The 25,587-nt window shown below is 41.9% G+C and overlaps 2 protein-coding genes and 1 long non-coding RNA gene across 4 annotated transcripts in view; 2 read left to right on the forward strand and 1 right to left on the reverse strand.

Moving 5' to 3' along the window:
* Positions 1-850, reverse strand: part of CCNE1 (cyclin E1) — a 17,308-nt gene extending 16,458 nt beyond the window's left edge. The window contains exon 1 of the mRNA XM_026714011.2: positions 474-850. The gene's annotated coding sequence lies outside the window, so the exon portion shown is untranslated. The remainder of the gene's footprint in view (positions 1-473) is intronic.
* LOC148124842 (uncharacterized) overlaps positions 1-25,587 on the forward strand; it is a 75,985-nt gene that overhangs the window by 27,206 nt on the left and 23,192 nt on the right. The gene's annotated exons all lie outside the window — the stretch shown is intronic.
* Positions 636-24,636, forward strand: LOC113445032 (uncharacterized protein F13E9.13, mitochondrial-like). 2 transcript variants are annotated; one of them, XM_026714013.2, is made up of 8 exons: positions 636-851; positions 1,800-1,923; positions 2,487-2,562; positions 3,496-3,578; positions 7,625-7,805; positions 16,004-16,154; positions 18,708-18,835; positions 23,589-24,636. In XM_026714013.2, exons 3-8 carry the CDS (start codon positions 2,487-2,489, stop codon positions 23,777-23,779), a joined length of 810 nt encoding a protein of 269 aa, XP_026569798.1. In that variant the 5' UTR covers positions 636-851; positions 1,800-1,923; the 3' UTR covers positions 23,780-24,636. The 2 variants fall into 2 exon arrangements, with proteins under 2 accessions (XP_026569798.1, XP_087796778.1); XM_087940652.1 differs by lacking the exon at positions 636-851 and adding an exon at positions 939-966.

Here is a 25,587-nt window from a genome sequence, read left to right on the forward strand (position 1 = left end):
AGGCTAGGACAGGCCCTACTATCTATCCACTTCCCCCTCTTTAAAGATACCCTTGCAAACAATCCCAGAAACCCCCTCAGGACAAATATGGCTCAGCCACAACTTCCCTCAACATGTGCCCGGCACCGATGGTGGCTAGGAAGTTTGCCCCACCCTCCAGCCTTAAATCAAAACCATAAAATAGATAATAATAAATAAATGCCATGGTTATAAGGGGAGTGGGGAGCTAAGACAGTCTCTGCCATCCCCCCTTCCCTTCTGTAAAGACACCTCTGCAAACACCTCCAGAAGCCCCTTCTCTCCAAATATGGCTCAGCCAACATGTGCCGGCCACTGACGGTACATCGGAAGCCCCCTCCCTCAAATTATTCAAGCAAAACCGCACAATCTACTTAATAGAATAAATGCAATGGTTCAAGGGTGGGGGTGGCTAGGACAGGCCCTGCCACCCCCTTCCCCTCTTTTCAAGCTACCTCTGCAAAGAGCCACCGAGAAGCCCCTTCCCCAATTCGCAGGGAGGGAAGGAGGCCCCTTTCTGGCTGCCGGCGCTGGCGTGCGCCCCTGCGGCGTTGGCGGGCGGGCGGGCGGGCGGGCTGGCAGGAAGGCGGGCTCGTCTGGGCCTGCGTTGGGCGCCTCCTCGCAGCGCGGCGGGTCCCCTGCGCGGCTCGCAAGCGCGGCTTTTGGCGCACAGGGCGGGCCCAGGCTCCGAGCGAAGGCATTTACGCAGCGCCCGCAGCCTCGGGCGCGGGTCTCTCCGCGCGCGCACCGACGCTTCTTCTTCCTCCTCCTCCTCTTCCTCCTCTCCGGGCCGGGGCTCCGGCAGGTAAAAGGCGGAGGGACCCCCCATCCAGGTGAGCGCGGGGAACCGGCCAGCAGGGCTCCGGAGCTGGGGGGGGGGAAGGGGCGGAGGGAGCCCCCCGGAGAGGCGGGGCTTCCGCAGAGGCGAGGCGGGGCGCGGAGGAACCAGTGCGTAAAGCTCGGGCTGAGCGCGAATAAGCGGTGGAGGAGCCAGCGGGGAAGTTCCTCCCGCGTTTAGCGAGCGCGCGTGGGAGCCTGGCGGCGGGGGAAGGGGGAGGGACGGGGGGAATCCCCGAAGGTGGGTGGGAGGATACTGAGCCCACAGTTGGTTGCCGGTGGGGCGGGGTGGAATCCAGTGGAAGGGAAAAGCGGGAGGTTGCCAAAGTGCATTCCTGGGCGCAGACTTTGGAGAGATCCCGGTTGCTCCCTGGCAAATCTGTTCAACTGAGTTTAGGGATTGCACCCCCGGCCCATCTGTGGGGCGGGAGGTGCCAATCATCGGGGCATCTCATCGCCATTTTTCCAAAATCGACCAGCGGCTCCGGGTTCCTTCTCGGGTTGGAATTAATTGCCCTCTGCATATTTAAGGGTGCAGTTAGTATATATTTCACTAGTCAGGTTTTTCCCTGGAGTGAGTTGGTTTTTAAATTTCAAATGTTTGCTATACAAGGCAATCCTTGATGTAACCACCACAATTGAGCCCCAAATTTCTGGGGTTCAGTTTTGTTAAGTGGGTTTTGCCCCATTTTATGACCTTTCTTGCCCCAGTTGGTAAGTGAATCACTGCTGTTGATAAGTTAGTAGCCTGTTTGTTAAGCAAATGTAACTTTCTCATTGACTTTGCTTGTCAGAAGGTCATAAATCATAAGTCACTTTCTGCAATCCCGTTTGTAACTTTGAACAATCATAAACGAACGGTTGTAATTGAAGATTACCATGACTGCTCTTCGTTAAATTATATTTAACTGACCTCTGTTTTTATTATCTTTCATTTTGTACAGATGTATATCATCCTAAGAGCTTTGTCCAACTAGTGGGCCAAATAATAAAATCTGCTGATTATTTTGGACAGTAAATGACAATTCTTACATCAATTGAAATTTCAACACTGTGCGTCTGAAAGAGGCAAGTGGCCAACTCTTGATGGGGGAGATCGCCATAGAAATAAGAGTCCCAGAAAATTGTGAATCTTGAAAGCAAGTTCGGAGTGTGGGCAGAACACACTTACCCGTACAAGCACATTCACATGCCCCTCCCCCTTTGCATTATTAGAGTATGTAGGACAGTGGTAGGATTCAAAAATCTTTACTCCCAGTTCTATGGGCGTGGCTTGGTGGGTGTGGCATGGCTTGGCGGGCGTGGCAGGGGAAGGATACTGTAAAATCCCCATTTCTCTCCCTACCCCAATAACCTGCTTTCCAGCTCTGTTCTGTGCAGGGCAACAAAAGAAGACCCAGCCAATCAGCTGGGACTCCAAGCAGCTGGGAAGGCAGAGAATAGATGGGGGTAGGGCCAGTCAGGGATGGTATTCTGAACTACTCAAAATTTCTGCTACCAGTTCTCCAGAACTGGACAGAACCTGCTGAATACCACCTCTGATGTAGGAGGAGATAAATCTCTCGTTGTATACTCTTTCAGTGCAGTTTGCTGTCGAGGAGCTGATGTCAACGTGTTTCTCTTCTCTCCAGATGCAGAAGTTTCTGCGGCTTTTTGGGCGACTGAAATCGGTCGTCCTTGGCATGGTCCATGTGAGAGCATTGCCAGGTGAATGCCTTCTGGTTGCTGTTTCTCTTTAAAAGACATGGGATAAATGGGGATGTTAATAAGGGTGAGAAGGTAGAAGATAGTTTTCCTACTATTCAATAGCAGTAACGCTTAGACCCATATCCCACTTCACAGTGCTTTGCAGCCCTCTCTAAGCGGTTTACAGAATCAGCATGTTGCCCTCAACAGTTTGGGTCCTCATTTGATCAACCCCGGAAGGATGGAAGGCTGAGTCAACCTTGAGCCGGTGAAAATCAAACTGCTGGCAATTGACAGAGTTAACCTGCAATTCTGCATTCTAACCACTGCACCACCATAGACTGTATAGACCAATTGATCTACCCACCTTGGCGGATGTAAAGTAAATTTCCAATAAAGTTATCTCTAACATCTCTGCCAGCCTACCAGGAGTTCAAACTGGGGACATTTTGTTTGCAAAGTATGGACAATACCACTGGATCCTTGCATTATATTGGACTGTGCCAATTAGATTGGTCTACCTCAATTTCTCCATCAAGGTTTCTTCTTCCACTGCACTTACAGAGCAAGTCTGCCTTAAAACTTGCTCCCAAAGCTGTATCAACTTATATGATCTAGTCTTGAAGGAAAGGAAATTCATAAATCAGATGGCTTTGCATTTATTTCTGAAGGCGTGTGTGGATAGTATGAATTAACTCAGTTCAGTGATACACTTGAGTGCTTTTGTACTGGAGACAAATTCTTTGTGGGTGTCTCACCACACTTGGCCAAATAAATAAATAAAATATGGTTCTTTAATGTCAGAGGAAGTAATCAGCATACAAATGACTTAAAAGATGAGGTTAGGTAATCGTTTGCTTCCTTTTTTAATACACTTGTCTTTGAGCATGGCAAAGTTTAATGAATGCACTATTGTATCAGTGCACTAATGAATATATATCTTCGTCTTTGCAGGATCACCCTGCAGTACATTGCCTTTGGCTCAGATCATTGAAGAAGCCCGTGGAGAGGCTGAAATGTATAGGGCTGCTGGTGTTGTAAGTCCTTTTTTTTTTTTTTACTTTCTTCCCTGTTTTTGAATGTTCTTAGTTCTTAATCTTAATTCTTCAGTGTGAGTACAAAGCATTCAAGATAACAAAGCCTGATTAATCTTGAGTGAGTTTGGAAGCTATCCAGGCCTAGCTAGCATCATGATTGCAATTGGAGGCTATCAAGATATCTTGAAAATCAACCATTGAAAGGAATCTTTAAAAATAATTCTACAAAAAGACATTGGCAAACCATATATGCCATGCCGCTAACAGTATGCATGGATATCTTACATGAAGTCATTGGAAGTTAAATGTCTGCGGAGATTCTCGATCATCCAGGTCATGGTTGTCCCAAAGGTGCTTTTCAAAAGACAACTGGATTTTTCTTTTTTCCTTGAAAACGTTTTGCTTCTCATCCAGGAAGCTTTCTCAGTTCTGAGTCAAAAACTCAGTTCCGAACTAAGGAAGCTTCCAGGATGAAGAGCGAAACGTCTTCAAGGGGGGAAAAAAAGTAGAGTTGACTTTTGAAAAAACACCTTTGGAGTCTTTCTCTTGTGTATTGCTGTTTACCCTGCATTTCAGTATAACATGCCTGTAATTTGCAGACTTGGGATGCAAGTCCATAATTCTTAATATTTTTCCCCAACTCTGTTCTGTTTAACATTTAGTTTTATAGGCCTTCGGGAGAACTCAAAAGCTTTCCTCCCAATTTTATCACATTTTAGTTGGTATCCATTTCTTTTCACAGCTTTCCTAAGCCTCTTTTTTGGGATAAGGAGTGCTGAAACTGAAATAGAAAAATAACTGGCTCCCCTTCCCCCACCCCCACCCCCCAAAAAATCACATGTACATCATACATTTTTATTTCAGGGTGTGCAGACATGACTGATGAAAGCACATCTTCAGGGTTTTTTTTTAAAGGTGCCTCGTTTGATGCATTAGTGATTCTTTTTAAAAAGAGCGTAATAAATATGGAAGATTTATAATGTTAGAGCGTATAAATGAAAACAAGTGAATGCTCAGACATGATGCCATCTGTGCTGAAAAATTATAGCTGCTCTGTGCTTGTTTTGCCAAACACAATCAAAGTTGCCGTGACAAGATTATATGCGGTAAGAGATTCCAAGGAGTTTAGAGGCCTCTCAGTTTTGCCAGTTTCGAATGTTTTTGTTCTAAAAGGATTGGGGTGGAGGGAGAGAAACACAGTGACATTTTTATAGAATTACTAATATTTGTCTGTAAAATATCTGTAACTCATCATTAATGTTACTGGAGAAGCTATAACTTCAGATGTCGGTGATGTATTGTCCCTAAACATTATTATTCAGTCCTAATTCTTCCTTCGAAATTTACCCAGAGTGTGAAGAGAGGGGATTACCATTAGTGAAAATGTGCAGCTATAATTCAAGGCCAACAGACTTTAAACTCTTCTTTGGAAAGATGCAAGTGACATAATTAAATGTCTGTGGATTGAAGTTTACTATCTTTATCAGTTGTTTTGTGGCTGCTATTTTATAAAAGATGCTGTTGACATAATTATAAGTGTTCGTGGGTTGAACCTCACTATGTTTATACATTGATTGTGGCTACCTGTGTAAAGCTACATTTTTGAAGATGACGATTACTGATGACATTTGGGTTAAATATGCTGGGTTTTTTTTTCTGTTTGAGACACAGACGCTAATATAATATATCTCCCTATCTAATATTACCTTAATGCCTTAAGTTTGTTAGTATTGTTTTCGATTCATTAACAGTGATACTATCCTTCAAAGCTCTTGTCATGCCCCTCTTAGAATCTGACTCCAAGGGAGTGGAGGAATAGCCAACAGGGAGTAGGAGTGTGGCTCTGGAGGTTGTGGAGGAAACTGGGGAAAGGCACAGGCCGGCAGGGCATTCAGAGGAAGATCCAGGCCCATCCTCTCTTCATCCTAGGGCACGCAGGGAGGAGCGAATAAGGAAGAAACGTGAATGACATGGTCTACAGGGGAGGAAAGGGCCTTGATCCCCTTCATGGGCTGCAGCTGTGAGGACTGTTTAAAAGGACAAATTGTGCATGGCCCCGTGCTGGAAACAAAGCGTGAAATAATTCTAGTCTGTCGGTTCTTATCTGAGTTCTGGCGTCCTTCCCAGTGTGTGTATTTCGATATCTGTGGACGTCTTCAAGCCCTTACCCTGCCTCGTCTCATTAACTGCATCAGTGTGGTTTGTGTTGTTTTTTCTATTTATAATTTATATGTATTTTGAGTTTGAACAGAAGTTCTTCCTTTTCACAACTGTTTGTGGGGGAGTTTTTTTTAATTCCCGTCAATGATATTTGGACCTTTGAAGCCAAGTTGAAGGAATTAAAGGGACTTCACCTGTTTTTGTGACTTCGTTGCTTTTGTATCTCACCCTGGGTCATCTATTATTGAGTTCACCTATGAAAATGTTACAGGATATAGAATAATAGAGTTGGAAGGAACCTTGGAGGTCTTCTAGTCCAGCCCCTGCTCAAGCAAAGACCCTATACCATTCTGCATAAATGGCTGTCCAATCTCTTCTTTAAAATCTCCCGGGGATGGAGCACCCATATTTAAGAGCAGTCTTCCTTTCTTGTTATGCTTGATTTAAAGCAAAATAGGAGAACAGAAAATGTTCCACACACCATGATTCTTGACACGCTGTAGCTATTCCCTCCCCTCCCAGAGAGACATGATTAGACTAAAATATTTCAGAGAGTTTTCTATTAATCATATTCTTGTTATGCCTGAACTGGGGAATATCTGAACTGGGAAATGCATCCGGAACTTAAACCACGATTTGGAAGCTAGGTGAAGATTCCAAGTCTTTTTTTACCTTTTTCTGAAACCAGCAACTGTCATTTCCCAGTTCATACATCACGAAGAAGTATGGCTAATTGAGAACTTGAGAGGTTAATTATTACATGCTCGAAAGGAGGAATGAGAAAAAGCAACGTGCACAAGTCAGAAAAAGAAACTTGTTCGCATTAAGTCTTTATTAAGACCTGATTAAGTCAGGATGTGGTCTTTCAAACGCAGCCAGCAAAATATATGAGATATATAGGATACATAAGATGGTGGAAGGAAGGCTGAACAGGGGGCCAAGTGCCTGTTTTCATTTTAGTAAGCTGCTTTGAAACACATTGGGAAAATATATTTCTCCATCATCTTGTAAGCTTTTGCTATTAACTTCTGCAAGTTCTCCTACATAGCAGTCTTTTGTATTCACGCCAGCGAGAAGCATCCGTCCAGGAACTTAACCACACACATCCAAGTGGATGTCTTTGTGTGACTTTTTGGTAGCCAAAGCGGAATTTCCAGAGAGTTGCTTTAGGCTTCTGAGCAGACAGATATAGATAGGCCTCAACTTACAGCCGGTTTTCCCAAATGTGCTTATTCAGGAGGCAACTGGACTTTCTTGTTTTTTTCTTTTGAAGATGTTTCGCTTCTCATCCAAGAAGCTTCTTCAGCTCTGACTTATCCTGTCAGAGCTGAAGAAGCTTCTTGGATAAGAAGCAAAATGTCTTCAAAGAAGAAAAACAAGAAAGTCCAGCGGCCTCCTGAATAAGCACCTTTGGGACAACCATGACCTGGAGGACTACAGACTTTACAGCCAGTTTCTTAGCAACCATACAAAGTTATGACAGACCCCTCCAAACAGAACTTGCAACCTAGTTCCAGAGTTTCAACAGCAGCCCCCATTACCCTTCCCACAATCACATAATTGCATTTTAGGACCCTGGGCAGCCAGCTTACATTTACACCTGTTTGCAGCATCTGTGGTCCCACAACTACACTTTTTGCCCAAAACCAGTGTTGAATTCCCACTTTTCAGCAAAAATGCCCCATAGTGAACAACGGCTTTGCTTAAAGACCATGGCATTTGCCGAATGACCATGCATTCACTTAACAAGCAGGCTCCATTACGGTCGTAAATCAGGAAGTACCTGCCCGGTCCTTTCTGCTTCGTAGTTCTTGATTCTTCTACCTCGAGCCGTTTTCCGAAGCTCTTCTGACTTGAATAGCGTCTTCTGCATTTATTCCCCACAGGACGGCTTGATTGTCGAAAATATGCACGACCGGCCTTACACATTCGACGTTGGTGCAGAGGTTACGGCAGCTATGGCAGTGATTTGTGCCTCGGTAAAACAGGCGTGTCCCACACTCCCCATTGGGGTTCAAATACTTTGTGCTGCAAATCAGCAAGCTTTAGCTGTTGCCCTTGCTTCAGGTAAGTGAAGAATTTCCTCCTCCTCCTCCTCCTCCTCCTCTTCTCCTCCTCCTCCTCTCCTCCTCCTCCTCCTCTCCTCCTCCTCCTCCTTCTCCACCACCTCCTCCTCTCCTGCTCCTCCTCCTCTCCTCCTCCTCCTCAAGTTACCACCATCACGAGTGGCCATAATTCAGAGGAGAGAAGCAACCTGGTATTGAGAAGTCCTGACAGTCAGAACAATTAATCATTGGAACAGAAGTTGCCTTCAGAAGTGATGGGTGCTTCATTACTGGAGGTTTTGAAGAAGAGATTGGATGGCCACTGGTCTGAAATGGTACATGACCGTGGGGTTAATCTTTTCAGCACAGAGTGCCGAAACAGAAGCACGTGCACCGGAAACCGGAAGCTTAGCTTCCTGGCATGCACATGCATGCCAGCCACCTGGTCTTCCAGTTTCTACCGCGCATGCACATGTGAAAGACCAGCTGGCTGGTATATGAATGCACTCTGTGGAGCTGTTCTTCCGGTTTCCAGCGCTCCCACACACGCAAGACCAGCTGAATCCAGAAGAGCAATGAATGATGGCTGGCGTACCCCGAGAGATGGCTCTGCGTGCCACTTCCGGCACACGTGGTATAGGTTCGCCATCACGGGTATAGAATCTCCTGCTTGAGCAGGGGGGCTGGACTGGAAGACCTCTAAGGTCCCTTCCATCTCTATTCTAATTCTGACTACCTCTGATGTAAGTTTTATCTTTCCCACCTGGAAGAAGAAAGAGTTGACAGATCTCAACTGTTGATGGGAACTTGTGATTTCATAAATACCGTCTGGATTTTTTCTTTTACTGTGGGTTTCCTTAGAGGAGCATGGATTTCATATGACTCAAATGCTTCTTGTTACGGCTTTTATGAAGTAGTTGCTTGCTTCAAGTATGGTACACAAGAGGGACGTAAACAGGGTCATTTTTCATTTCCTAACCTTTGTTTTTCTACCACTGTGGTCTCTTTTTTTTATTATTATTATTATTTCCAGCAAAAAAAAAAAAAAAATTCCATTAAGGAGTGACAGATGGAATAGCTACAAAGTTTTATTTATTATTGCCGTTTGTTGGGTTTCTACCCTCCCTTTCTCTTCGAGAGCCCTTTTTATTTTTCAGCACAACAAAAGCAATTCACTTAAAATAATACATCAACTTTGTCCCGAGAAAGACACAAGTTGCAACACATTTTGCTGTCTTCTCATGAAATAAATTACATTATAGCACCAACTTGAGAGCTGCGACTTTCTCTTTGTGATTATTTAATGCTCATTTTCCCAGGCCTCTGTATTCTCCTGATGTTGACATAATTCCTAACATTACAAAAAATAATGGAAACCAGAGAAAAATCGGCTCTAGGAGCACAAGGCTCAAAGGCCTAGATTATGCCCTAAGCTTTCTGATCCCTACTCCTTCCCTCCTGCACACACTTTGCACAACTTTCGTTGGTGTGCAGTTTTATTAGCAGCAGGTGTAAAACTCAGCTTCAATAAGTCTTATCAAAGTTATTCTCTTCTTGATGTGTTTCAGAGCTGACCACGGATAATATTAACATGAGCGCTATAGTGGTGTAATGGAGCTCTTTTCTTCTTTTGAGGATGGAAAATAATTAGGGGAACCGAAGGAATGATGGTAGTCTTCCACTTAGAACTTACAGTTGAGCCCAAAATTTATCTCGTGAAGTGAAAGAAATTGGTTAAGTGAATTTGTCCCGTCTTACAACTTCTCTTGCCCCAGTTGTTAAGCTGAATCACTGCCGTTGTTAAATTAGTCAAAGGGTTCTTAAAGTGACCGCTTCACTTAACTTCCTACCACTTCATAGTGCTTTACAGCCCCCGCTAAGCGCTTTACAGAGTCAGCCTCTTGCCCCCAACAATCTGGGTCCTCAATTTACCCACTTTGACCTGCAATCAGTTGCTTAGTGACTCAGCCTTCTGTCCTTCCGAGGTCAGTAAACTGAGGACCCAGATTGTTGGAGGCAAGAGGCTGACTCTGTAAACTGCTTAGAGAGGGCTGTAAAAGCCACTGTGAAGTGGTATACAAGTCTAAGGGCTATTCCTTCCTTCCCTCCCTCCTTCCATGTTATACAGTGGTTAGAATGCAGTATTGCTGGCTGACTCTGCCCACTTCCAGGAGTTTGATCCTGACTGCTCCAGGTTGACTCATCCTTCCATCCTTCCAAAGTGGGTAAAATGAGGACCCAGATCGTTGGGGGAAAGAGGCTGACTCTGTAAACCGCTTAGAGAGGGCTGTAAAGCACTATGAAGCAATATATAAGTCTAAGCGCTATTTCTTCCTTCCTTCCTTCCTTCCTTCCTTCCTTCCTTCCTTCCTTCCTTCCTTCCTTCCTTCCTTCCTTCCTTCCTTCCTTCCTTGGTGGCACAATCCTTAGAATGCAATATTGCAGGCTGATTCTGCCCACTTTCTGGAGTTCAATCCTGACCAGCTCAAGGTTGACTCAGCCTTTCATCTTTCAGAGGTGGGTAAAATGAGGACCCTGATTGTTGGGGGACAGGAGGCTGACTCCGTAAAACACTTAGAGAGGGCTGTAAAGCACTGTGAAGCAGTAGATAAGTTTTAAGAACTAGTAATATTCCAAGTTACAAAGATTCCCCTGAAAGCTACTGATGAACCGGTTCTGGAGTTGTGACTCCTGCACACACACATACACCAAAATTATATGACCGCATTTCATTATAACCTGACATATAACCTGTGCAGTGAGGTGGACTTTGGTATGGATGGACTTTTTAGCCTTTGTGCAAAAAAGGAACAATAAATCACCCACCTTTTTCACAGGGTTATTGTAGGGCTGATGGAAATATGTTGTGTTTAGCGCTTCAAAAAACATGCACTTGAAGGCACCGTGCCATTAAGACATCCTTTGTCGAACGAATAATTAGACTTTAATTTGCTTTTGGTGCATTTCAGACAGAAAGCATGACTACGTATTTTAATGAAGCCAGCTTTCTTTACGACTGGAGCATTAGTAATAATAATAAAAAAATTCTACCCACCGACCCTTGGCTGTGCTTGGCTGGCACAGTGAATTAAAAGTTAAGCATTTCATTTGTATGGTATACGGCATATGTATAAAAGATGATTAATATTGAGGACATATATTACTTTTATAGATTTTTTAAATGTATCTTGATGTTGACTGTGACGGATGAATTGTCTGTTATACCTAACATCTGTTCTCTAGCTTTGGCACCACTTTTTCTATTATGTTTTGTTTTCAGAAACTATAATGCCACTTCTTTCCCTTTAGCGTTGCAGATGATTGCGTGGCTTTACTTAAGCAATTAGTCCCTTCCGTCAATAAGCAGGACTGATTAAACAGCAGATATGTCTTCATATTAAAATGCACTTTATAACTCCGCTGTTTTGTTTACTCTAATATTCTTCCTATAATTTCTTTAAAAGACTTAAAATGCAAGCGCTGTTTTCTTTTCTAAACTTAGGGACGGCTCTTCATATTCATTTATTCTGAATTAAGGTTTACTTCTGAATGTTTTTCTCTGTATTCGTGCGCAATTTCTAGTACTGGTAGTCTTCAACTTATAACAGTTCACTTAAGTGACCATTCAAAGTTACAACGGCACTGAAAAAAAGTGAGTTCTGACCATTTTTCACACTTATGACCATTGCAACATCCCTGTGGTCACGTGATCCAAATTCAGAGGCTTGGCAGCTGACTCATATTTATGACGCTTGCAGTGTCCCAGGATCATATGGTCCATTTTTGCAACCTTCTGACAAGCAAAGTCAGTGGGGAATCCAGATTCACTCAACAACCTTGTTACTAATGTAAGAACTGCAGTGATTCACTTAACAACTATGGTAAGGAAGGTCGTAAAATGGGGTAAAATTCACTGAACAACTTAGAACGGCCACTAAATGAACTGTTGTAAACCGAGGACTAACCGAACCGCTTGATGTATAAGTCCTATTGCCTGAGAACAGTATCTCCTTCTATCTGTTTGGAGCTGTTTTATGAACACTTGTTCTGACCCAAACCTTGTTCCAAGGAAGCAAACACGAAATGGAGGTAACAGCAAAACCTTTTAATGATCCTTTACAAATTCTGTTCCTTTCCAGTTAAAAGGCAGTTTCAAACTAATTGTCTCTGATAAGAACAAGCTTTGCCAAGATAGTGCAAGGCTGCCATGAACACTAGATGAAGTTACTAAGAAATATTTCAAACACAAACAGTCTCCAAACACCAACCAAGGTATTTCAAACATTCACAAAGCTTGAGTGCAAAACTTCTTTGCTTCCTGCAAAGAACTCCGGTTTCTCGGCTGGCTTTTATCTCTTAAGGGAGGGGCCATTACCTTGCAGCCTTATTCCTGAGTCACCCGTGCTGTTGCAGCTGCTCTTTCCTTCGAGCAGCCCTGCACACACTGGGCACAGGCTCCTCGGGGTCCTCTTCATCACTGCTGCCAGCCTCCACAATCTCTAAAGGCAGCATTCTACTCCCTGATGGTCCTGGCTCCATCCCTGCATCACACGCAGGCCCCTCATCTGAGTCCTCGCTCTCTGAGACCTCAGCTGTCTGCACCTGCTGCCGGCAAACCACAACATTTATCAACAGAAATTTTGGGTTCAATTGCGGTCGTACATCAACAAAGACCTGCAGCTGTGAAGTATACAAAGATTTCTAAAACTTTCGGTGCCATTGGATTCTTGATTTTATGCATGTGTAATTAAAAATAAATGCACCAGAATGCAAAAACGAGCAACTTCTGTTTCCAGCATCCAGGTATTTCCAAATATTTATAGAAATCATGAATAAGTATGTCGCTGCATAGAAGCACTGGAAGAAATTGAAATCCTACTGCTAAAATAGAATATTCCTTATTCTTTACAGAATATTCCTCATTGGCCAAGTGTGATTGGACACACAAGGAATTTGTATTCTTTATATGCCCTACATTTGTATATTGAACAGTCCCATTCAAGTCAAAAAATGATTCCCCCCACAACTGAAAAACGAGTAGGCCAGAAATGGGGAACCTTTTATGGCTCACTCAGGAATTCTGGGAGTTGAAGTCCATAAGTGATAGAAGAGCCAAGTTTCCCTACCCCTGGTCTCCTGCTTGAGCAGTAGGCTGGACTAGAAGACCTCTAAGGTCCCTTCCAGCTCTATTCTGATTCTGAACAAAGTGATCAATCCTACTGCTAGGAAGAGCAAGAATAGGAATAAAATAAAACTCCTAAGAATGCACAGCTGTTATAAAATCACTGCACTCACAAGCAGTTTTGAGGGGCCACAGATTCCTGCAACCTATTTCTTTTTTGATTTGCGGGATGCCTAAATAGCACAATAATTTGTCCTTAATACCTACAATTCCATTGAAATCTCCCATCATAACTATATTAACATAGGTTAGATAATAAAACACAATCATAGAATATCTAGAATTCCAGAAAATAATGAATATATAATTTTTTTTGATATATCTATAAAATGTTTTTAGGATAGATTTGGTAGGATTATATGAATTATTATAAAATAAACTAAGTAAATTATAGTTATCTCGCAAAGTATGAATGAATAAAATTATAGTCAAATCATTGTTTTAATAGTGATACTAGGGTATTTAATCTTTGATTGATAATATGAGTTATTATGTAAGGTAACTGTAATTGAGACTACGAAATGGATGCGCAAAAAATTGGTAAACCAACCGACACACTGCTTGTATATTTATGAAAGAAAGCTGGATGTTTTTATGTTTTGTTTATTTCTGTTTGTCTTCAAAAACCAATAAAATTGTTTTAAAAAAATAATAATAATTTGTCCTTAATACCAAGTGTTATGTATCTCACTGGCTTATCCGGAAGTGTGTTTCCTCTTGATTCCCACACCACCCCTTTGTTTCTGAACACACTTGAGCGTTTCTCCTGGGTCTGGAACCATTTTCCAAGCTCCTTCCCAACTGTTTCATTATTAACAGGTGTACCATGTGTTTTTCAGCAGTGCATAATTTCCTGCACCGAGTTCCTGATTTAATTAACCACATCTGTTTGAGGCTGCGTAGAATGGTGGTGTGCGTTATTGACTTGTGGAATATTTCTGGCATCGGTAAAGATGCAACTATAAATGTCTTCTCCTCGGCAGCTATTATTTTGATTCTCTTCTTGATAACGCTCAAAAGCAGTCAGATCCCATTTCTTAGAAACACTATTCGTTCATCTTCCTCCTTCTCCTCCCTTGTTTCCTTCCTCTCTGATGTTGTAATTGAAAAATTAGACCATGTTACATTCAAGTCAAAAGCTAATCCTTGCAGCCTGATCTTCTAATGCTCCGCAGCTGCTCAGTTGCCGGCATTGTGATCAACAGCTAAAGTCACAGGTTTCATTTCGTCTAGGTTAAGAGTGCTGTTTCCCTTGGAGAGCCAATTCGGTACAGAGGTAGCTCTTCACTTACGACCACAATTGGGAGCAGAAATTTGGTCACTAAACAATGTGATTGTTAAGGGAATCATCACATGACCAGATCCGATGTTAGGACCATTTCTATCATGGTCATTAACAGTGGTGGGATTCAAAAAATATTTTACTACCAGTTCTGTGGGCGTGGCTTGGTGGGCGTGGCTTGGTGGGCGCGGAAGGGAAAGGATACTATAAAATCTCCTTTCTCACAACACTCCTGGGGGAAGGTTACTGCAAAATCCCATTCCATCCCTATCCATGAACCTGCTTTCCAGCTCCGTTCTCCTGTGCAGGGCAACAAAAGAAGACTCAGCCAATCAGCTGGGACTCGGGAGGCAGAGAAGAGATGGGGTTGGCGGGGCCAGTCAGAGGTGGGATTTGCTGGTTTTCCAAACCATTCAAAATTTCCGCTACTGGTTCTCCAGAACTGGTCAGAACTGGCTGAATGCCACCTCTGGTTATTAAGGGACTGGCCATGGTGATGAAGGGAATTCATGTCATTCAGTGATTCACAGGCTTGTTAAACGAATCTGGCTTAAATAAGTTTTGCTTGTTGGAAGTCAACTTTGAAGGTTGCAGGTTGGGAATCACATGACCACAAGGCAGTGCCATCCAAATCATGATCCCATGACTATCGGGTGGCACAGTGGCTGTAACTTCAGGCCAGAAGCCACTGTTACCGAGGCCGTCGTAACCTCGAACCATTGTAAAATAAACAGTCATATGTTAAGGACTACATGTAATAATGAAGGCACCAGGCTTCAAACTGGGAGTCTGTGAGCTGTAGACCCACCTTAGAGATAAAGTCAGCTGGGTGATCTTGGGCCAGTCATACACACTCAGCCCCAGGAAAAAGACAAAATCACTTCTGAAAACCTTGCCAAGAAAACAGCAGAGACTTGAAGTCTAGGTCCAAATCAATTCAAAAGCACCACAAATAAATAAATTCATCGATGATCCTAGAGTTTCCAGCAATCAAATGAGGCTGCTGGGCCTCCAGGACACCAAAATCTTCCTTTCTTTGAAACCTTGCAATGTAATGCTAAAAGAGCAACTTTTTAGCAAAATAAAACCGCAAGTTGTTGTTCATACAAGCTGCTGAAAGAAGAGAGGTCTGCTTGTTAAATTGGGTGATGCCAGATACAATCCCGACTAGCCCTCGCTACTGAAAGAATCTCCTTGTGCTACAAAATCTCTCTTTTGTTTCATGGTCAACTCTTGAATTTCTATCCTAGAAATACAGCCTGGTCCTGTTTGTTTTGCAAAGGTGTTCCTTTTGGTGTTCTTTTAAAATTATATGCATAATTGTGGGGTTACTATTCTTAAAATACCTTATGTTAAGAGATGGGAAGAGGAGAAGGAGAGGAAGAAAAAGAAACAGGAGGAAGATAAGAAGGAAGGAGGGGGAAGAAGAAAGGAGGAGGAGGAGGAGAAGAAGGAGGAGGAGGAAGAGGAGGAAGAAGAGGAAGAAGGAAGGAAGGAAGGAGGGAGGAGGGAAGACAAGAAGAACAAGAGGGAAGAAGGAGAAAGAAGGAAGAAGAGAAAGATTGAACTGACATTTTCTTCCTGCAACATCTTTATCTGTGTTTGGCTTGCTAAACACCCCATTGGTCTTTCTAATGTAACCTGTTTTGTTTTGGGCATCATCTGGGAAAGGTAATTAGACATAATTGAGGACCAAGCTGAATTAATTAGCTTTATCAACAGCCCTGATTATTTATTTGTTTATTGCTATTTCTAGGTGCGGATTTTGTTCGAGTTGAAGGCTTCGTTTTCGCTCATGTGGCTGACGAAGGGATTCTGAACGCTTGCGCTGGAAATTTGCTACGATACCGCAAGCAAATCGGAGCTGAACACGTCCAGGTTTTTGCTGATATTAAAAAGAAGCACAGGTAAGTGCGATCCTTCTGAAAATAAGATGCCTGATACTGCATTCCGACAGGTGTGGTTTTAATTTCTAAAGTCTTTTAAATGTTCGTTTTTATTATTTTATCGTATACTGTTTGCTATGGACAGTAAAGCACCATCATGATGAGCAAAGTATTCGCTCATTCCATAAATAAATCAATATAAATTTGGCCACAGGAACCACTTAAATTAACTACTACTACTACTACTGCTACTACTACTACTACTACTACTACTACTACTACTTCTTCTTCTTCTTCTTCTTCTTCTTCTTCTTCTTCTTCTTCTTCTTCTTCTTCTTCTTCTCCTCCTCCTCCTCCTCCTCCTCCTCCTCCTCCTCCTTCTCCTTCTCCTCTTTCTCCTCCAACTTCTTCTCCTTCTTCTCCTTCTTTTCCTCCTCCTTCTTCTTCTCCTTTTCCTCTTTCTCCTCCTTCTCCTCCTTCTCCTCCTTCTCCTCTTTCTCCTTCTTCTTCTTCCTCTACTTCTTCTGACATAGAGCATAGGGTTGGAAGGGATCTTGAAGGTCTTCTAGTCCAACCCCTTGTTCAAGCAGGAGGCCTTATGCTGTTCTGAACAAATGACTGTCCCATCTCTTGAAAACTCCAATGGTGGAGCAACTTCTGGAAGTAAGCTGTTCCATTGACTAATTCTTCTCACTGGCAGGAAATTTCTCCTTAGTTCTTGGTTGGCTCTCTCTTTAATGATCTTCCACCTGTTACTTCTTGCCTTGGTTTCAGGAGCTTTGGAGAATAGATCAGTCCCCCACTTCTCTGGGTCAGCCCCTCAAGTATTGAAAGACAGCTATCAAGTCATCCCTAGTCCTTCTCTTCACTAGTCTAGACAGACCTAGTTCCCTCAAACGTTCGTAGTATGGTTTAGCCTCCAGGCCCCTTATCAACATTGTTGCTGTTCTCTGCACTCATTGTAGGATCTCTCTCTCTCTCTCTCTCTCTCTCTCTCTCTCTCTCTCTTTTTTTTTTTGCATTGTGGTGACCTTCTTGTTTTCATGCACATCACTCACAAATGACAAAGCTCCTATTTACCAGGTAAATCTTTAGGCAAGATAGCGTGGTAAAGGACATTGTTAAATAAATTCTAGGAGAGTTTGAAACAGTGAGGAATGCCCTTGGATTCTTATGTGTGAGTGCAGGGACAACAATGTCCTCGTTTTCTTTCTTTCTTTCTTTCTTTCTTTCTTTCTTTCTTTCTTTCTTTCTTTCTTTCTTTCTTTCTTTTGTCAAGACTTTTCCTTAGGTTTTTTTTATTTATTTATTTTCAGTACATTGCATAAAATGTTTTTTTCTATTTTATTCCTTAAAATAGAAAAAACATTTTCTTTCTTTCATTCATTCTTTCCTTCCTTCCTTCATTCATTCCTTCCTTCATTCATTAATTCATATATATATGAATGAATTCATATCTCGTATGAATACAACATGGTGCAGCCGTTCTGGTGTTACAATTGTTATACATATATAAATGTTATTTCACCATTTACAATCATTTTGTTTGATACGTTATTTGCTAATTATTCTGTTCATCATAGCTCCTTATGTTCTGATTTTGCCTTCTTGCATGTAGCCACTGATAGAATTTATTCCACATTTCATAGTACTCAGATTTCCCCTTGTTTTTCAATTCTAGGTTTAGTTAGCCTGTCTGATTCTGCACAGGTCATAATTTTATTTAGGTGGTTAGGTGGTTAGTCCCACCTAGCCACTTCTGAAAAACCTAGTAAACTGCAGGGACGTATCCAGGCAGTCCCCCAAAATTGGACACTGTTGAAGAGATGATAGATAGATAGATAGATAGATAGATAGATAGATAGATAGATAGATAGATAGATAGATGAAAAGATGGATGGATGGATGGATGGATGGATGGATGGATGGACAGATGGACTGACCGTCCGAACATCATAGGGGCCTAGCGGTGAAGACATTTGCCTTCCATTAGGAAGGTTGAGAGTTCAATGTTAGGTAGCAGCAGATTTTCTCTTTCCTAGGGCGCAAAGAAAAAATGCTGTGAACTCTGCATGGCATCAGGAAGGGCATTCGGCCAGTAAACACTCAGCTCCATCCATTCGTCCCAACTCTACACTGAATTAAGGGATTACAAGGTCATAAAACGAAGGGATGGATGGATGGATGGATGGATGATAAATAAATATAGACATAGATCTAGACATATATAGACAGACAGATGACTCAAAGTGGAGATCATATCCTCATATATCTAATATCTAGTATTCCTACCTCCTATGTTCACGAAATCAACTCTGTGAGATTGGTTGGACCAAGATAGAGGGACTGGCTCAAAGACACCTTGCCAGCTTTCATACCTGAGGGAGGCCTAGAACTCACCGTCTCCTGGTTTCTATGCCAGCACCTTCTGGCTCTCTATGTTTTGGCCACAACTAACCAGCAAATGCCGTTGCACTTGTCCTTGATTTGATAAAGGAATTGGTATAAGAAGAGATTTAATGAGTAAAGTAGCCTTAGATAACTTAACAAAAGTTGTATCCATGTTCTTCCCAGTGCTCATACACTGACAGCTGACGTCACAGTGGCAGACACCGCGAAGGCTGCTGAATTCTTTCTTGCTGATGGGGTTGTGTTGACTGGAACTGCAACTGGGTCAGAGGCAGATCCCAAAGAACTAGAAGGTAAGAACCAGAAAGGCCACACGGAGGGATTCCATTGGTTGGTTGGTTATTTATGTTATTTATGTGTGAGGACATTTCTATATCACCTGCTTCAAAAGACACTGCTCTGGTAGTTATTAGCTCCTGTCATCTTTGTTAAACCTTACATTTTAAAATCCAGTTGCTCCTTCTTCAGATCTGTTGAAATCTGTCTTATCAAGGGTGTCAAACGTGATTTCATTGAGAGCCGAATCAGGGTTGTGTTGGACCACAGGGGGGCTGGGTGTGTGTGTGTGGCCAGCTCCACATCACTCATCGAGGCTCCGTTTTCAGTCGCAAAGGCCTCCTGCAGCCCTCTGCCAGCGAAAACGGAGCCTGGAGGGCACCTGCGGCCTGCCCAAGCTCCGTTTTCACTAGTAGAGGCACCGCAGGCTGGTCCTTCATTGTTTCCAGGGCAGTCCCATAGGCCAGATCTAAGCATCCTTGGGATAGATAGAGAGGGAGGGAGAGTCTATCTATCTGTCATGCCCTTGGTAGAGACGGACTCTGAGGGAGAGAGGAACAACCGACAGGGAGTGGAGGTATGGCTCCGGAGGTTGTGGAGGAGGCTGGGGAAGGGCAGAGGCTGGCTGGATAGTCAGAGGATGAACCAGGCCCATCCCCTCTTCATCCTAGGACATGCAGGGAGGAACGGAGAAGGAAACAACTTGGCTTATGGGAGAGGAGGTGGCCATGATTCCCTTCATTGGTTGCAGCTGGGGAGAGTAGTATATAAGACACACAGTTACAACACAGTGTTGCCAGAAGCAAAGTGTGTGTTATTTGGGGCTGAAGTTATCTTGGCTGGCATCCTTCCAACAGACTGTGCCTTGTTATCTCTTTGAATTTGGTAATTACTTATCCTGGTCCGTTGTGGAAATTTTGTCATTGTACTTTGTTTGTTTTTTTATTTCACCTTTATTTGCTCATTAAGTTTGGACTGTATTGCTTTCTTTTGAAGACTATTTTTGAGTATGTTTTATCTCTAACTGAGAATTATTGAACAGTGGGGCCAAGTTGGAGGCATTAAAGGACATTTATTTACGTTTTGGATTTTGTTATGTTTGTGTTGTCTGTCTGTCTGTCTGTCACAGGGGTCCTCAAACTTCGCAACATTAAGGCTTGTGGACTTCACCTCTCTGAGAGTTGAAGTCCACAAGTCATAAAGTTGCCAAGTTTGAAGATCTCTGGTCTGTCATCTACCTACTTAGCTATCCTTACTGGAAAAAAAAAATATTTCCAAATATTAAAATATAAAGTATAGTGAGCTGCTTGAGTCTTCCACTGTGGGATTTCCATTTTAATCTCAGAATTGTAGAAAAGGTCATAAGGATAATCTAATCCACTCCTCTACAATATGCAGGAAAACTAATTAAACCATCTGTGAGAGATAGACATCAAGGGAGCGTTAAGGGTCTCTCTGTGGGATAGATGGGTGGTTTTAAAAGTTTGATCAATAAATAAAAATAAATAAAACCCTCAGAATCAGAGAATCCACAACTTCCGTAGGAATAATAATATTCCACAATTGGACTTACTGTATCTCACCACCATGAGGCTTTTCTTCCTATTTAAATGAAATTTTGGTAGCTGCAACTTAAAATTGTTATTTTTTTGGTTCTGAATTCTGTGGCTATGAAAAATACTTCTTGAGTGTGTTCTTTATAGGTTGCCTTTAAGTAGCTCATTTAAAAACAAATATTATTAGCACCTTTTCTGGCTAGGGCAGCTGTGTTAGGTTCCATACGACATGCTTGAACTTAATTGGAAGTATATAACTGTATAATAGAGTGTATATTTTTCTCATTTTTCTTAATTAAATAAAAAAGGGGAGAAATAGAAAGGCTTAATTACTGATAATAGCTGTAAGGCATTAATAACACCGCTCCCCATAATCTTTTCAAAACCTTTTTTGAAAGGTTTACCTAATAAAAACATTAAAGTGTAAGGTGGAAGCGTAGAAGGTATAAAGTGTAGAAGGTGGAAAATAGTATATATAGCTCAGAAATAGATGCTTCGTTGGGAAAAACAACATCTTCAGAAATGTTGCACTAAACACCAATGGGTCAACCCGATTAGAGGTTCATTGTGTTTCTTTTATTTTTCTTTTGAAATAGTTGAGGAAGGGAGAACAGAAATACTGGAAAAATGCTTGTTTGAGGACAGGGTTAGAAATAGAAATGGAGACAGAGGGAGATGGATAAATGGAGGAAGGGATGGATGGATGGAAAGACATGGATGGATATAGGGAGGTAGCCAGGAGAGATACATGGAAAAGATAAATATGGGGATACAAAGAGATGGAGGTAGGTAGGTAGGTAGGTAGGTAGGTAGATTGATAGATGATAGATTAGATAGATAGATAGATAGATAGATAGATAGATAGATAGATAGAGATGGAGAGAATGGATAGATGTATAGATTAGAGACAGAGAGATAGAGACAAAGAGATAGAGATAGGTAAGTAGATATATGGATGGAGAGAGAAAATGGATATATAGATATATTAGATGATAGATAGATACTGTAGATGGGTGGATGGGTGGATGGATAGATACTGTAGATAGATACTGTAGATAGGTAGGTAGATATGGATGGATGGATGGATGGATAGATAGATAGATATAGATAGACAGACAGACAGACAGACAGACGATGATAGATAGATAGATAGATAGATAGATAGATAGATAGATAGATAGATAGATAGATAGATACCGTAGATGGATGGATGGAATGGATGGATGGATGGATGGATGGATGGATACCGTAGATAGATACCATCAGTAGATAGATACCATAGATGGATGGATGGATGGATAAATAGATACTGTAGATAGATAGATAGATAGATAGATAGATAGATAGATAGATAGATAGATAGATAGATAAAAGGAGAAAGGGAGAGATAAATATGTATGCACACACACATCACCATCAACACACACGCAATTAAATCTGCCTGAGGACGTTCAGTGTTTTCTTCAGCGACAAGAATGATCTTACAACTAACCAAGATAAATGGAACCCTAAACGCTGCCATTCTGTACGATGAAAATAGATCAGAGAGGGCTTAGTGGGCCAGGTTTTCTTCAGAAAAAGAAAACAGAAAAGAAATGGCCATGTAATCGTTCTACGCGAGCAAATTGATCCCGAGTCTGCCTTTGGAATTCCTGCAGCTGCTTAAAGCGCAGGCCGTTTGGGTTCCTTTCATCATTGAACTGAATAAGCCCACTGAGCAGCTTAACGCCGATGGGCTTTTTTTGATCTTCACGCTCATCTCTTTGAGAGCTATGCTGAAAAGGGGTGAGATTATATTATCTCGTTTCCAGCATGGCTAATGCTGTTTTTGGCACTCCTCAGAGGGCAGGAGAGTCAAAGCACCGGGGCTGCTCTTGGTGGTTTTGCTGGAGAGAGTAAAACGTTAATGAAATAACTTAGAAGTGCAGTCTTTTCATTTGCAATTTAAGAGACAGTATTGGCTCGGTGTGTCTGTCTGTCTGTCTCTGTGCGTGTCTGTGTCTCTCTGTGTGTCGGTATATATATATGGGCGCAATGAGAAACTATCTGCTGCGAACTCTGTATTGGTGACAGGAAGGGAATCCGGCTGGTAAACATTCAGCTCCATTTAGTTGCCCCAACTCCACCCCGATACAAGGGATTACAGGGTCATTAAAAGAAAAAACAATGGCTATGATTGGTTGCTCCTGACTATTCATTGTTATCAAAAAAAATATGCAAAGGATCTGCAGGTAAATCCTTGACTTAACCACCACACTTGGGAAATTCCGTTGCTAAGCAAGCTGGGTTGTTAAGTGAGTTATGTCCAACTTTATGATCTTCTTGCCATGGTTGTTAAGTGAAATACTGTCAGTGAGCAAACCAGGCCGTCGTTAAGCGAATCCAGCTTTCCCCACGATTTTTTGCTTGTCGGAAGTTGGCTTGGAAGATCTCAAATACATGCTGGTTGTTGCAACAGTTATGAACACATGCCAGTTTCCAAGCATCCGTTTATTTGTTTTTTATCACGTGACCCTGGGGATGCTGGCAATGGATTAAACAGGATTAGACATGTCACTTTTTCCAGTGCTGTTGTAACTTTGTATGGTCACTAAATGAATGGTTGTAAATCAAGGACAATCTGTACAGGAGGATCGGCTTAGGATCAGGGAAATACTAGAGTCATTTCTTGGTGTAGGGAAACCGTGGTATAAAAAGGGAGCTATTGAAACAGGTAGAGCAGAGGAATCCAACTTTGAGCAACTTTAAGACTTGTGGACTTGGATTCCCAGAATTCCCCAGTCAGCTGTAGAATTCTGGGAGTTGAAGTCCACAAGTATTTTTTTTTTTTTGATAATAATTTTTATTGTTCTTTTTCACCTTTAACACACATTAATCTTGATTTTAACAGTACTGTGTCATCATTATTATACAAATTATTCTACACATCAATCTCTTATAAATATCTACATTTATACATCTTTATATACATTCATTTACTTTTTTTCTATAATTTTATTTCCTTTATCTTTATTTCTATTGTTCAACCAGTTATACCAAATTTCATAACACTTCGACTCTTCTTTCTCTTTTAGTTTTAATATCAATTTGTCCACAAGTCTTAACGTTGCCAAGTTTGGACACCCCTGATGTACAGTCATTACAACCTCAGCTATTCTCCCTGACAAGTTTTATTATAAGTTCTATTATGACTTTTCTTATTTACTTTCTCTAGAAGTCAGATCTGCGGTGAAGATTCCAGTACTGGTGGGGTCTGGTGTGACTTTGGATAATGTGAAGGACTACTTAAGTGCAAATGCCTTGATTGTTGGTTCCTATTTCAAGAAAGGAGGTCATTGGGCAAATGGCATTGATCTCGATCGTGTGAAGATTTTTATGGATTATATTGGCAAAGTAAGAGTGTAAATTTCTTCGCTTCTGCTGTGAGTTTCCATTCGAAGTGCAACTGCACCAGATATTTTATCTTGCAATTTCCCAAGTCTTTTTATACTTAGAGGACATTTTTAAACTTCTGAATTCAAAATTAAAGCCACACTCTACACTCAGATATATGTTCATTTCCCTATACTAGATGGAACACTGGAAGAAAAAATATATAGGGAGAATGGTCCTGAAAATACTATGAAAGTATATCACATAGAAAGTAGATGAAGTTGCAATGTCCATGTAACAATAAATCCTCAGTCTTATAGTCCAGTTGGAAAGAAAAATACTTAGATAAGTTTTACAGTAGCTAATTTGTATATAAAACTATCTGTCTGAATTCTAGTAATTCATGCACATAAAATGAACAGATATTTTTCAGATTGAGTTAGCAATAAACAATGTTTGGTGAAATCTGAGACTGAACTCAGATTCTGTCGGTTACATCCAAAGTTTGCTGCATAGGACCATGTAAATTCAAAGTTTCACTATACTTTAAGTTGGGAATCTGCTGCTCAAATGCCAAACGATTCGCGATCAGACAGATTGCAGGAGTGTCCTTGGCAGAGTTATAGTTATTACAAGAGGCAGATCGAAAAGAAAACATTTTTAAAAGTACTAAAGTATAATGATTATGAAGTTAATATAAGTGAATTAAATAATGAGATAGGTATTTGGAATAATACAATAAAATGGAAAATGTATAAAAGCATTGCTAAGATAAGAAACTGGATACAAAAACTGAATTTGTAACTATAGTCATATTTGTATGTATATGTGAAACCTGTAATCACGCTGTTCACTAAAAAGAGATGTGGAAAACTAAATAAAACTTGTTTTTTTTAAAAAAGAAAATATTTGTTCATGCCATTCCAAGGAATTGAACCTGAATCCCTGACTTCTAACTCGTGACGTGAGCATCCAACATTATCAACCAAAAGGTAAGGTTACGCTCTCTTCTCTCCTAATTAAAGCACTGGAAGCACGGGAGAGCCCCTAGCTTAGATTCTGCAGTTCAGAGAACCCCCAAATCCCACTCCTGGCTGGCCCCACCTACCCCTCCCCTCCCAGGAGTCCCCACGCAGCTCCTTTTGAATACAGGTAAGTGCAGGAGGCTCAGGGAGGGTGAAAAATGGCCTCCCAGAAGTTGGAGAAGGTCGGAAAAGGGCCCGTTTCTGGCTTCCAGGGAGCCTCTGGAGCTCAGGGGAGGCCATTTTTGCCCTCCCAGAGGCTCAAGGAAAGCCTCTGGAGCCCGGGGAGAGCAAAAACTGTCATGTAGGAGACTGACTAGGCCACGCCTACCATGGCCACGCCCATCCAGCAACCAGGCAGAGAATCCTCCAGACTGGAAGCCATGATTGTAAGTCTCCTGAGTTGTTGTTTTTTTTACCAGTATATAGTGGTAATCCACAAATTTGAACTGGAGCTTCCATGACTAACAAATGCAGTTGTTAGTCTGATTGGGAGGCAACCCAAGTGTATCTGAGTAGGGGGTCCCTGTTGAGAATGGGTGTACCTGATGTAGAGGAAGGGTCTGTGCATTGGCCCTGCTGGCCACAACTACCCTTTGAGTGGGGCCTTAGAAGCTAGAAAGACCCTTGTGTTGTATGTGCACCATTTCCAACTCATCGGGGAGGATGTTAACCCCATCCATTTGTCATACTGAATCCTCATAAGCTTCTGGAAATTGCACCTTGTTGGCAAGAGAAATGGCAGGTCTAGTCATGGTTTGCGTTTTTGACAGTTTATCAAGGTTATAGAGTACAGATTTCCTCTGGGGGAAATTAGTT

This window comes from Pseudonaja textilis, chromosome 11 (assembly GCF_049901715.1).
Source record: "Pseudonaja textilis isolate UNSWEBS1 chromosome 11, rPseTex1.2, whole genome shotgun sequence".
NCBI lineage: Eukaryota > Metazoa > Chordata > Lepidosauria > Squamata > Elapidae > Pseudonaja > Pseudonaja textilis.